At 43.1% G+C, this 12916-nt stretch overlaps 1 protein-coding gene across 2 annotated transcripts in view; it reads left to right on the top strand.

Annotated features, from left to right (window-relative positions):
- Positions 1–841: 841 nt before the first annotated feature.
- Positions 842–12916, top strand: part of LOC111953088 (diphosphoinositol polyphosphate phosphohydrolase 3-beta) — a 32649-nt gene continuing 20574 nt past the window's right edge. The window contains exon 1 of one of the 2 annotated variants that reach the window (XM_023972186.2): positions 842–1261. In XM_023972186.2, the coding sequence (XP_023827954.1) occupies positions 1115–1261 (147 nt within the window). In that variant the 5' untranslated portion in view covers positions 842–1114. The remainder of the gene's footprint in view (positions 1262–12916) is intronic. The other variant, XM_023972185.2, reaches the window with a different exon arrangement.

Below are 12916 nucleotides of genomic sequence, written 5' to 3'. Positions count from 1 at the left end.
CATTATTTCTATTGAGGGGAAAAATGTTTACCTGCTCTCTGAATGGTATGAAAACGGTATTCTTTTTTTCTGTAAATAAAATCTGTTGATTAATAAGAAAATATTGTAAGCCTTTGTTTTTGAAGTAAGGACAGTAGGTTAGGACTTCTGGCATATCCTCAATTCTGTCATTGAATTGCATACAATGAACTCAACAGGTCAGATTGAACAATGACTGCCCTCATGAGTTGAGAAAAAAAGTAACACTTGCTTATTTCCAGACAGTCTTAATCTTCACTCTGGTCCTAGATTTTTAGTTAGTCTATTCTTCAATTGGTGGTGTGAAAGTCAGGCACCACCTGGTGATACAAATAGATGAATTTGCTCACGTATTCCAATATCCAAAACAGCAAAACACGTATGACGGCCAGGTGCTTCAGTTTCTCGATTCAACATTATAGGACAGCATATAGTAATGTGAAGATCGATACAATTTTAKGTGCAATGGTGCAGGTTTGACTGAGCTGGCTACCAGGTAAATGTATTGGTGGCGAACACTGCATTGAGTGCAGTAGCCTACTTGCTTGCATCTTTAGCTCAAATAAACGGTGATGTTTTCCTTATGGACCTCGAAATGGGGACTTGACTTTCCTCAAGAAGAATCACTTATGCCAGAATGTAAAGTTTTAAATGGTATACTTGCAGTTAACAGTAGTACMGTAAACAACTTGAAATTAGACTGAGTAGGCTAGGATTATGACAACCGAGGGCGTTTCGTGTATGTTTCAGTTTGGGAAACGCCAAGATATTGAACGTCTAATCGTGGCATGTAACGTCGCAGGGGCTGGCGCTGATATGTGGTCACTGCGTTGAAGTGAGGTCAGCAAGATGCGGTGCTCACGGACCACAGATGGTGCTAGTTGGCGTAGGGAACATGCAGTTTGACAGCGGCAACTAGACAGGATGTTATGCAGAATCATCAACACACCGGGGAAATGCGATGCTTAATTGTTGGAATGAATAGATGAACAACGTTAAAGTTTGATTGCCTGAAGRTTTATTTTGAGATTTTGTGCGTAGTTTCTTGCTGCTCTCTAGACCAAGTAGGCACTTGACTTGATCTGGTTGGATCCTTATGCACTCCACCTTTCGGATATCCTTGAAGCACGAAGGTTGTGAATATATGATGACGTTTAAACCCAACCAGACGAGGATTTATGATGGCGAAGGCTTCAAGAGAAGAGCGGCATGTTTATGTTTCAAGAATGAAAAAGAGGACGAGGTATGGATGGTCGAGATGTTTAGTTTTCCGACCATAAACATTGTATAGATATTCACATGACTGACGCATCACAACATATTGGCCTATTTTACCACGTTTTTTATCTTTCAGATATCKAAAACCGTCAGTAAACTTTCCATATAAATAGATTTTGTCTACCTCTGACAAATTCGTACGTGGCATTAATCATGGGATGTCATGGGAGGGAGCTTTACAGGGTGGGTGGGTTAGGTCTGTTGATAAACAGTGTGTGTGCGCAAGAGAGAGAAAGTAAGAAATACAGGGAGAAAGAAAGGCAGTTATTGTTTCATTGAAGTCCAGCTTAATGGGAATCAGCTATACATGCACAAACATCTGACCTATGAAAGGATATGCTTATGAGAGCTCATGTACATCCTGGCAGTCACTCTCTGACTCAGCCAGAAAGTGGCCATAACAACACTGGTCCGTATGTCATCGCAGTCATGTAATTACCAGTGATACAGAGAGAGGAATAATGCATGTTTTGATGCCGCTTACGCTTTTATCGTTTTTTCAACATCAACGTTTCATTGACATGGATAAGCCGCGTTTTCTCGGGCCATGGTTTTAATAAACAAATATACAAAAACAACTATCCCCAATTGGATGCAGAGTGAGAATTAGGCTACTGTATTTGGACATATAGTTTACCACCTTTTTGGACCTATAATCACGTTTCCATCCATTTCATACAGATGAATTACCTGGCTCGTGAAAAAACATCAGTAGATTTTAAAATACAATTGAAATCCATTTAACTTGTATTTTTTCATCGGTAATTGGAAATGTAACTGCAAAAGTAATTTTTATGTGCACTATGTCGTCACGCACAGCCTTTTATCAGCAAAAAGTCCGTTTGATGGAAACATCTCTGGTGGGAAAATGTGTATATTGCTTTATGCAGATTTTAGAATATTCGCATGAAAATCTGTCACAAATTGGATGGAAACCTAGCTATCAAAATCAAATAAAATGTTATTGGTCACATACACATATTTAGCAGATGTTATTGCATGTGTAGCGAAATTCTTGTGTTCCTAGCTCCAACAGTGCAGTAGTATTTACCTTCACAACAATACACACATCGAAAAGTTAAATAAAGGAATTAAGAAATATATAAATATTAGTACGAGCAATGTCGGAGTGGCATTGACTAAAAGACAGTAGAATACAGYATATATGCAATGAGTAAAACGGTGTGTAAACATTATCAACGTGACTAGTGTTCCATGTCAATGTACATAGGGCAGCAGCCTCTAAGGGTTGAGTAACCAGGTGGTAGCTGGCTAGTGATGGCTATATAACAGTCTGATGGCCTTGAGATAGAAGCTGTTGTTCAGTCTCTCGGTCCCAGCTTTGATGCACCTGTACTGACTTCGCCTCCGCACTACCCTCTTTAAAGCCCTGCGGTTGCGGGCAATGGARTTGCCGTACCAGGTGATGATMCAGCCCGACAGATGCTCTCAATGGTGCATCTGTAAAAGTTTGAGGGTCTTCGAGGCCAAGACAAATTTCTTCAGCCTCCTGAGGTTGAAGAGGTGCTGTTGCGCTGCCTTCACCACACTGTCTGTGTGGGTGGACAATTTCAGATTGTCAGTGATGTGTACGCTGAGGAACTTGACGTTTTTCACCTTCTCCACTGCTGTCCCATCGATGTGGATAGTGGCGAGATCCCTCTGCTGTCTGCTGAAATCCACGATCTGCTCCTTTGTTTTGTTGATGTTGAGGGCGAGTTTATTATCCTGGCACCACTCCGCCAGGGCCCTTACCTCCTTCCTGTAGGCTGTCTTGTCATTGTTGGTAATCAGGCCTACTACTGTTGTGTCGTCTGCAAACTTGATGATTGAGTTGGAGGCGTGCGTGGCCACGCAGTTATGGGTGAACAGGGAGTACATGTGGGGGCTGAGCAGGCACCCTTGTGGGGCCCCTGTGTTGAGGATCGGCATAGTGGAGGTGTTGTTTCCTACCTTCACCACCTGGCTGCAGCCATTCAGGAAGTCCAGGACCCAGTTACACAGGGCGGGGTTCAGACCCAGGGCCCCGAGCTTAATGATGACCTTGGAGGGTACTATGGTGTTGGATGCTGAGCTATAGTCAATGAACAGCATTCTTACATAGGTATTCCTCTTGTCCAGGAGGGATAGGGCAGTGTGCAGTGCGATGGCGATTGCATCATCTGTGGATCTATTGGGGCGGTATGCAAATTGAATTGGGTCTAGGCTGTCAGGTAAGTTGGAGGTGATATGATCCTTAACTAGCCTCTCAAAGCACTTCATGATGACAGAAGTGAGTGCTACRGGGCGATAGTCATTTAGGTCAGTTACCTTTGCTTTCTTGGGTACAGGAACAATGGTGAACATCTTGAAGCAAGTGGGGACAGCAGACTGGGCTGGAGTGTCTGTAAACACTCGCCAACTGGTCTGCGCATGCTCTGAGGACGTGGCTAGGGCTGCTGTCTGGGCCGGCAGCCTTGCAAGGGTTAACACGCTTAAATGTCTATCTAACGTCGGCAACAGAGAACGAGAGACCACAGTACTTGAGAGCGGGCCGTTGTTATCCTTAAATTGGGCGAAGTAGGTGTTTAACTTGTCCGGGAGAAAGACGTCGATGTTCCCTTTGTAATCCTTGATTGTCTGTAGACCTTGCCACATACGTCTTGTGTGTGAGTCGTTGAATTGCGACTCCACTTTGTCTCTATACTGACGTTTTGCCTGTTTGATTGCATAACGGAGGGAATAACTACACTGTTTGTATTCAACCATATTCCCAGTTACCTTGCCATGGTTTTGCACGAATGCTGCCATCTATCCACGGTTTTTGGTCTGGGTAGGTTTTAATAATCACAGTGCGAACAACATCCCCCTATACACTTCCTGATGAACTGAGTATCCGTCTATATGTCATTGTTATTCTCCCAGGCAACCTGGAACATATCCCAGTCCGCGTGATAAAAATAATCTTGAAGCATGGATTCCGATTGGTCAGACCAGCATTGAATAGACCTTAGCATGGGTACTTCCTATTTGAGTTTCTGCCTATAGGAAGGGCAGAGCAGAATGGAGTCGTGTTCTGATTGGCCAAAGGGAGGGCAGCAGGGGAGGGCCTTGTAGCCATCCCGGAGGGAGAGTAACAATGGTTGAGAGTTTTTGAAGTGCGAGTACAACAGGCAATGTGTTGATAGAACTTCGATAGAGTTTTCCTCAAATTTGCTTTGTTAAAATTCCCAGCTACAAGAAATGCAACCTCAGGATATGTGGTTTCCAGTTTGCACAAAGTCCATTGTAGTTCCTTGTGGGCTGTCGTGGTATTGGCTTGAGGGGGGATATACACAGCTGTGAGTGTAACCGAAGATAATTATCTTGGGAGGTAATACGGTCGGCATTTGAGTGTGAGGTGTTCTAGGTCGGGTGAACAAAATGACTTGAGTTCCTGTATCACAATCACACCATGAGTAGTTAATCATGAAACATACACCTCCGCCTTTCTTCTTCCTGGAGAGTTCTTTATTCCTGTATGCACAATGCACAGAGTACCCAGCTGGCTGTGTGGACGGGGACAGTATATCCGGAGAGAGCCATGATTGTGTGAAACATGGTGTTCCAGTCCCTGATCTCTGGAAGGAGATCCTCGCCCTGAGCTACTTTATTGTCCAGGGACTGAACATTAGCAGGTAATATACTCGGAAGCAGTGGATGGGGTGCACGCCTCCTGAGTTGGATTAGAAGTCCACTCCGAATAGCACTTCTCCACCGGCGGCATCTTGGAGCAGCCTCTGGGATACTTTTTTAATTGCCCTGGGGGGTAGGAACAAAGGACCCGATTCCGGAAAGTTGTATTTCTGGTTGTAATGCTGGTGAGTTACCATCGCTCTGATATCCAAAAGTTATTTCCAGCTGTATGTAATAACACAAAAAACGTTCTGGGGTAATAATGTAAGAAATAGCACATAACAAAACTAAATACTGCAAAGGTGCTTAGGAGCTAGAAGCAGCTATATTCAGATTGACTTCCTTGTCTGTCACTCACCTCTGTGTTCTCTTGCTCAGCAGCGTTCAATGTGTCCGGGTGGCTGGTAGCTAGCACTCACTCGCTCGTGGCTGCTAGCACTGTCATGAAAAGAGGCATGAGGGAAGCCCTACAATATTATGTTTTCTTAAGTAGTGAGAACACTCGGAAGCAAACTATGTTGAAAAGTAATCTTTAGACATGTTGTACTTTGCTTCAATGTAGTTTTGCAGACAAGAATAAAACTGCATTTAAAAAAAGCCAAGTATTTGCTGTGAGACAGTGGGGTAACCTACACTGTAGGTAACCACATGTTGTTTTCCCCACAGGTGGGTGGGGCCGCGACATTCTATCTAATACCGACTGGGTCTATGCAGTAAAGGAGTCAATGAAACGCAGACATTCCATTGTCTAGATTGGCGCACATTCAACAAATCTGGTCTAACAAAGGCGATATTTGTCAAATCAGTCATTTATGTATTGTAACAGGCCCACAATGTGCTTACTTAAGTCCGGTTTTGAAATAGTTGGCTGTTTTCGCTGCATAACATGTGGAAATTGTCCCTTTTCAAGTTTAGAAGAAGTGACTGCTAAATGCTAACTCAAGTTCGTATAAGCTGGTTAACATAGCGAGCATACAGAAGTCGTTGATGGTAGTCAGTCATTTTTAACTGTAATGCAATTGATTGTTAACGATGACATGAACGTGTGTTGGGGTTGACATCCATACAATCGTTATACTCTGATTTTTACCTCAACATAGTATGAAATACACATACAAACAATAGCCTGAATGTAGACAAATTTTGCTGGGGGGCAATGAGGAGACCCGGGATCTTTCCCTCACGGCCCTTTCCCCCCACGCGTTTCCAAGGCAATTCCATTGTTTTGGTCAAGTTCGAAGACCTCTTTACCACATTACTAGTTATACTTAGCTTACAGTTATACGCAGTGGCGTAGCACGCAACCCTGCAGCCCCAGCTGGGTATTGAAAATCATACCGTCAGTATTTTGAAATACCCCGGTATAAATGGTATATCGCCCAAGCCTACTTTGGTCCATAACACAATTTTTTTTTATCCTCATCAATGTCATTTGCAAGAACTAAATATTCAAACCATTCTGTATATGATCTCCACTGCTCAATACTTTCAACAAACTGTTTGTTTTTAACAATTTCAGACATTTTCCATTTGTCAATAGAGTCCTGATTGTCACTCACTTCAATATTGTCTTCAACCATGGCAATATTTTCCATAGCCACGTGATTCTCAAGTTGTTTTCCCGCTCCGATGTCCGTCTTGAATCCTTTTCTGCCATCCATTACGATGCTAACTCACGTTCTCTTAGCTAGCTTAACTATGCACACTTGCCTCTTTTAGCAATACATTGTGCTAACATTAGCCTACCCAGCAAACGGAACATCTTGAGGACATTCGGCAACGTTCCCATTTGCTCCCTTGAGGGTTTTGGTGTGACATTATCCCACTGACATTCTGAAAACGTTCTAAGAATGTTGAATGATGGTCCCAAGGGAACATTCTCTGGGGTACCTTTGTTTAGGTCCCTTTACGTTCCCACTGAACGTTCTTGGGACGTTGTATCATAGTCACCTGGAGGTTTTGACTAGTTCCCTGTTTATCCCGGGGACGTTCTTGAGATGTTGTGTATGGTCCCCTGAATGTTCTTGGGACATTATGTCATGGTCTCCTGGAGGTTTCTGTGACGTGATGGTCCCAGGTGTCCCAAACCATTATAAGTCAAGTAATGAAATGGTATAGGGGTTGTAAGCGGTKTGCTGTTCAACTAAATTAGTGTAACAATCTTTAATCTGTGACAATATGATTACATTTGACATGATCACTTAGTACTGACTTTTCAATATGTACCCACCTGGGATTTGAACTCACAACCTCTGGACTTGGTATTCTAATCTTTCTGTAGAACTTCAGAAGTCACCTACACATTCATAACCTACAATACACCTCTGCTCTTAGCAAAATAGTGCCATCTGCACTGCAATTTTAGCGATCAGTTAACATGACTATTCTCTCAATGATTTCATTTACTTATTTCAGCAATTTGAGTTTGTTTTCAGTATAGTTGTCTAATGTTGTTGGGGCATTTTCTGAATCACTGATATAATTAATTTTTAACAGAGCTGAGATTTACTTTGAACTGTAAAGTGTAGGAATAGGCCATTGATACAGACATGGTGGCGTAGCAGACAGATCATAATGCCGTAAACCAAGAAGTTGTGAGTTGAAATCCCAGGTGAGGACATGGTAAATAATAACTACTGTATGAATAAACATACACAATGTAGTCATGTGTGTCAAAAAGCACTGTTTTTGTGTGTCCCTAGCATTGCCAAAAGACAAAAGGGCTGTGACTGGATCAGGGGTTCACGAATCAGAGCCTTGATGGGATTGGCAACAGTAACAAGGGGTGATTTGTAATGAAACTAGGGTGCTATTGCCCTGGGTGAAAGTGTTTTGGGGAGGGGAATGTTTCTTTGCGACCATCAGGGGACGTCCCAGTGACAAACCGGGGAATAGACAAAAACCTCCAGGGGTCCAAGACAACATCCCAAGAACGTTCAGGGGACCAAGAAAGTCCTAAAAACGTCCTCGGGGACATCCCCGGACAAACCGGAAACTAGACAAAACCTCAAGGGCACCATGACACAATGTCCCAAGAACATCCCAAAAACATCCTCGGGGATGTCCCAGGGACCAACAGGAAACTAGACAAAACCTCCAGGGAACCATGACACAACGCCCTGACGACTTTAGGTGACCATTTCGTAACGACGCATTATTAAAAACAAAATAGTCACTGTAGATTCAGACTTATTCGTCGCCCATCTTTTGTTAGGTCTCGTGGGCTTCATGACCACGTCTATATAACAATTCACTAATGATGATACATACGTCGGACGGGAATTAGTGCAACCGTTTATCTAGAACAGTAGTCACCCACTGGTCGATCGCATTCCTTATCGATAGCCAAACACTTCTGTAAAAAAAACAACGATAAAGCCTTGCACTCCTATTTTTATTTATTAGTCTCGCGTTGTTGGAGGTAGTTGCCCCTGATTTCAGCTACCCTGCGTGCCAGGTAGGTGAAGTGTTCCCATTTTGAACCATTTCATGTGTCTGAAGGTACAAACTCTTCCTTTCCGGGGCCCAGAGAGCAAGTAAAGTGCACTATAGGCCCAGCGCTGGCCAATCGGATGGCTCAGAATACCGTGTCTGCAGTAACGTAGCAGGCGTGAAATAAATCTAAAGCAAAGTTGAGATTTCAAAACTTTTAAAACCATAACTAGAGAGACTGTCAACAAATACAGCAAAGAGCTGCTGTTTTCATGAGTGAGTTCATGTTTTTACTCAGCACTGTCAATACTTTTATAAGCCATAAAATGCTCATTCTTTCCTACCACTCCCACTCGCGCTACAACCAGCAATGCAGCAGAATCATTTAAAAAAATGCATTGGCAGGGCAGTTCAAGCAAATCCAATATGCRGTATTAATGTATTGGGCCTATAGCCTACTGCACAAACCTCCATTGCTACAGTACTGTTTTTAATAAGTTAATGTTGAATAGGCTTATGTTTTTTAAGTCGTGTTCCAAAAAAAATCAGAGCAGTAGATCTCGTCTTGCATTTTGACTCAGAAAGTGATCTTGACTCAGWAAAGGTTGGTGACCACTGATCTAGAACGTGCTCGGTCTACAATATAGAACGCCTATGATGCTATGCGGCACAACCCCAACACACAACAGTCACCACCAGTGGCGTGTATTCATGGATGCCAAGGGACTCCAGGCTTCTCAAAATATTTCACCATTAAAAAAACATTTCGGTCAATTCGCAAGTGTCTGAATCTCACCGGATAAATCATCTAAGYGAGGGAAACGGCACCCCTCTGTCTCAGTATGTCTAGCCCATGTATCTGATGCCGTCTGGACCAATATAGTATAACATGTTGCCGCCGTAGCATTTGATTGATTGATGCCAGCAAGCATTTGGCCTCCCTTGATTAAASAATTATGAAAGAATTAGCCAATCAGCGTTGAGCTGAGCTCAACTGTGGGATGTCCTGGTGCAGCAAAATGCCCCCCAAGGTAGGCCAGTTTAGATTTGGCTTCATACCAAYCAAATCACTTCCTAAGCATAATGTCATTTTAGTTTCTGATCTGCTTGTGTTGATGTCCTGCAGTAGCTAGCTTGATAAATCGTCCCTTTCCTAAGCCATGGAGGGAGATGGGGATTTGAACTTAATTCTCAGGCCAATGATTATGACGACGATTCTGATTTAACTATAAATTAATATGTTGTGCCACTGGCCTAAAACGATTGAAGTTCAATATGTAGCTAACTTAGCTGGTTCATTTTTGTCCATGCGAGGAAGTTAGGCTAGCAAGCATTTTAGCTAGGTAGCCTATGACAACAAAACTAAAAGTGTACTGCATGACAGAGCCATAGACCGTTTTGCCAACATGAATGACAGGAGGATGGCATTGGCATTCAACCAGTCTACAAGTAGGGTGCGTCAAAATGTTTGGTTTTACTTGCGCACACACACACAGAAATCAGTACCATGGACAGCCACATGGTATTTAGCAACATTGATTGGACTAAATMGTTTTTGGTATCTTTAAGTTGGTTTTCAGTATATTAAACTAAGAATTGATTTGACGATGTTTAAATGTTTAAGTTGATATGGTGCTGAAATAGCARCGGCAGTGCTCCTGTTGTCTTTGTGCTGACTTGGTAATGCCTTTGTTCTAAATCAGTAGTTGTTTAGTAAACTGTCAAAACATGAACTTGCTTGACCATGCTGCAGGTGATATAACTCTAATCACATTAATACACTTCGCCGGACAGATGTTGCTCTCCGACTTTGTGATGAAACGAACGTATGTGTAGTTGAATTTATTCAGCCACTGTGTGACTTTTTATTGTCACTGCCTTATTGTATATCACGGTGGTTTATGAACGAATGGGTTACAGCGCAAACGACGTAACAGGTTGTAATATGGCTATTTTACCGGCTTGGCTTAACGTCCTCAGTGATTTTGCCCATGTAACAGTTAAACTTCCTCTCCTCTCCCCTACCTGGGCTCGAACCAGGGACCCTCTGCACACATCGACAACAGTCACCTTCAAAGCATCATTACTCATCGCGCCACAAAAGCCACGGCCCTTGCAAAGCAAGGGGAACAACTACTTCGAGGTCTCAGAGCGAGTGACGTCACCAATTGAAAYGCTATTAGCGCGCACCACCGCTAACTAGCTAGCCATTTCACATCGGTTACACTCACGCAATGCTACTGGTCACCACATGTATTCATGTGATTACTAACTCTATGCYGAGGCACCACAAAGTCAAAGGTCTCCTGTATGCAGTACACACACACACTGTTTAGGACTTAACATGGGACTGAAGTGGTAAGAGAGGGGGCATCTTGGATAATGACTGCTCTGCTTGGTGACAAGACTCCATCTCTCAGGGCTGCATGTGATTGGGAGAGCCAGGGGGGGGCGAGGGATGAGTGTTACACTATGTGCTAAACACCCTATCAAGTGCAATTTATAGAAACGCTGAGCAGAGGCAATAGCTGTCCCCTGGGTCATTCTATCTCAAAAAGCACAAGAATGAGGATTTGACACCCACCATCTCAGAKTGTTCTGAAGTCATTTCTGTTGTTAAAACATAACATTAGCATTCCTGAAWCATTTTGTTGAAATAAAATTTGATATCTGAGAAATTAAGCTAATTGATCATCCAAATTGCCAGTTTTCTATTTAGAGGATTCATATAATATTTAATAAATATTGTACTTAACAGCCGATTTGGACCCAACCTTTGCCTAACAATGTTGTACATGAAGAATCCAAAAACTGGTCAAACACGGGGACCCCCCCCCCCCYCCACACACACACACACCCCACCCCCAACAACAAGTGCATTCGGAAAGTATTCAGACCCCCTTGACCTTTTTAACATTTTGTTACGTTACAGCCTTCTAAAATTTATTAAATTGTTTTTTCCCCGTCATCAATCTTCACACAATACCCCATAATGACAAAGCAGAAACAGGTTGTAATTTTTTGCTAATTTATAAAATATAAAAAAGCACAAAATATCACATTTACATAAGTATTCAGACCATTTACTCAGTACTTTGTTGAAGCACCTTTGGCAGCGATTACTGCCTCGAGTTTTCTTGGGTATGACGCTACAAGCTTGGCACACCTGTATTTGGGGAGTGTCTCCCATTCTTCTCTCCAGATCCTCTCAAGCTCTGTCAGGTTGGATGAGGAGCGACGCTGCACAGCTATTTTCAGGTCTCTCCAGAGCTGTTCGATCGGGTTCAAGTCCGGGCTCTGGCTGGGCCACTCAAGGACACTCAGAGACTTGTCCCGAAGCCACTCCTGCCATATCTTGGCTGTGTGCTTAGGGTCGTTGTCCTTTTGGAAGGTTGAACCTTCGCCCCAGTCGGAGGTCCTGAGTGCTCTGGAGYAGGTTTTCATCAAGGATCTCTGTACTTTGCTACGTTCATCTTTCCCTCGATCCTGACTAGTCTCCCAGTCCCTGCCGCTGAAAAACATCCCGGCAGCATGATGCTGCCACCACCATGCTTCACTGTAGGAATGGTGCCAGGTTTCCTCCAGACGTGACACTTGGCATTCAGGCCAAAGAGTTCAATGTTGGTTTCATCAGACCAAAGAATCTTGTTGTTCATGGTCAGAGTTCTTTAGGTGCCTTTTGGCAATCTACAAGCTTTTACTGAGGAGTGACTTCCATATGGCCACTCTACCATAAAGGCATGATTGGTAGAGTGCTGCAGAGATGGTTGTCCATCTGGAAGGTTCTCCTATCKCCACAGAGGAACTCTAGAGCTCTGTCAGAGTGACCATCGGGTTCTTGGTTACCTCCCTGACCAAGGCCCTTCTCCTCCGATTGCTCCGTCTGGCCGGGCGGCCAGCTCTAGGAAGAGTCTTGGTGGTTCCAAACTCTTCCATTTAAGAATGATGGAGGCCATTGTGTTCTTGGGGACCTTCAATTCTGTAGAATTTTTTGGTACCCTTCCCCAGATCTGTGCCTCGACACAATCCTGTCTCAGAGCTCTACGGACAATTCCTTCGACCTCATGGCTTGGTTTTTGCTCTGACATGTACTGTGTACTGTGGGACCTTGATATAGACAGGTGTGTGTCTTTCCAAATCATGTCCAATCAAGTTGAAGAAACATCTCAAGGATGATCAATGGAAACAGGATGCACCTGAGTTMAATTTTGAGTCTCATAGCAAAGGGTCCGAATACTTATGTAAATAAGGTATTTCTGTTTTAGTTTTTTATATACATTTGCAAAAATTTCTAAATCTGTTTTCRCTTTGTCATTATGGGTTATTATGTGTAGATTGCTGAGGATTTTTTTTATTTCAGCAACTTTAAAATAAGTCTGTAACGTAACAAAATGTGCAAAAAGTCAAGGGGTCTGAATACTTTCCGAAGGCACAGTAGTATCAGTTCTGTATGTTTGACAAGTAGTATGGCGCTGCGCCTCGGAGTATTGTTTCTTCATCCTGTTTAATGTAGGGTTATCATGAGTATCGCGAC

Source organism: Salvelinus sp. IW2-2015, linkage group LG26, assembly GCF_002910315.2.
Source record: "Salvelinus sp. IW2-2015 linkage group LG26, ASM291031v2, whole genome shotgun sequence".
NCBI lineage: Eukaryota > Metazoa > Chordata > Actinopteri > Salmoniformes > Salmonidae > Salvelinus > Salvelinus sp. IW2-2015.
The sequence above is the reverse complement of the archived record's forward strand: the minus strand, read 5'-3'. Positions and strand labels throughout refer to the sequence as shown.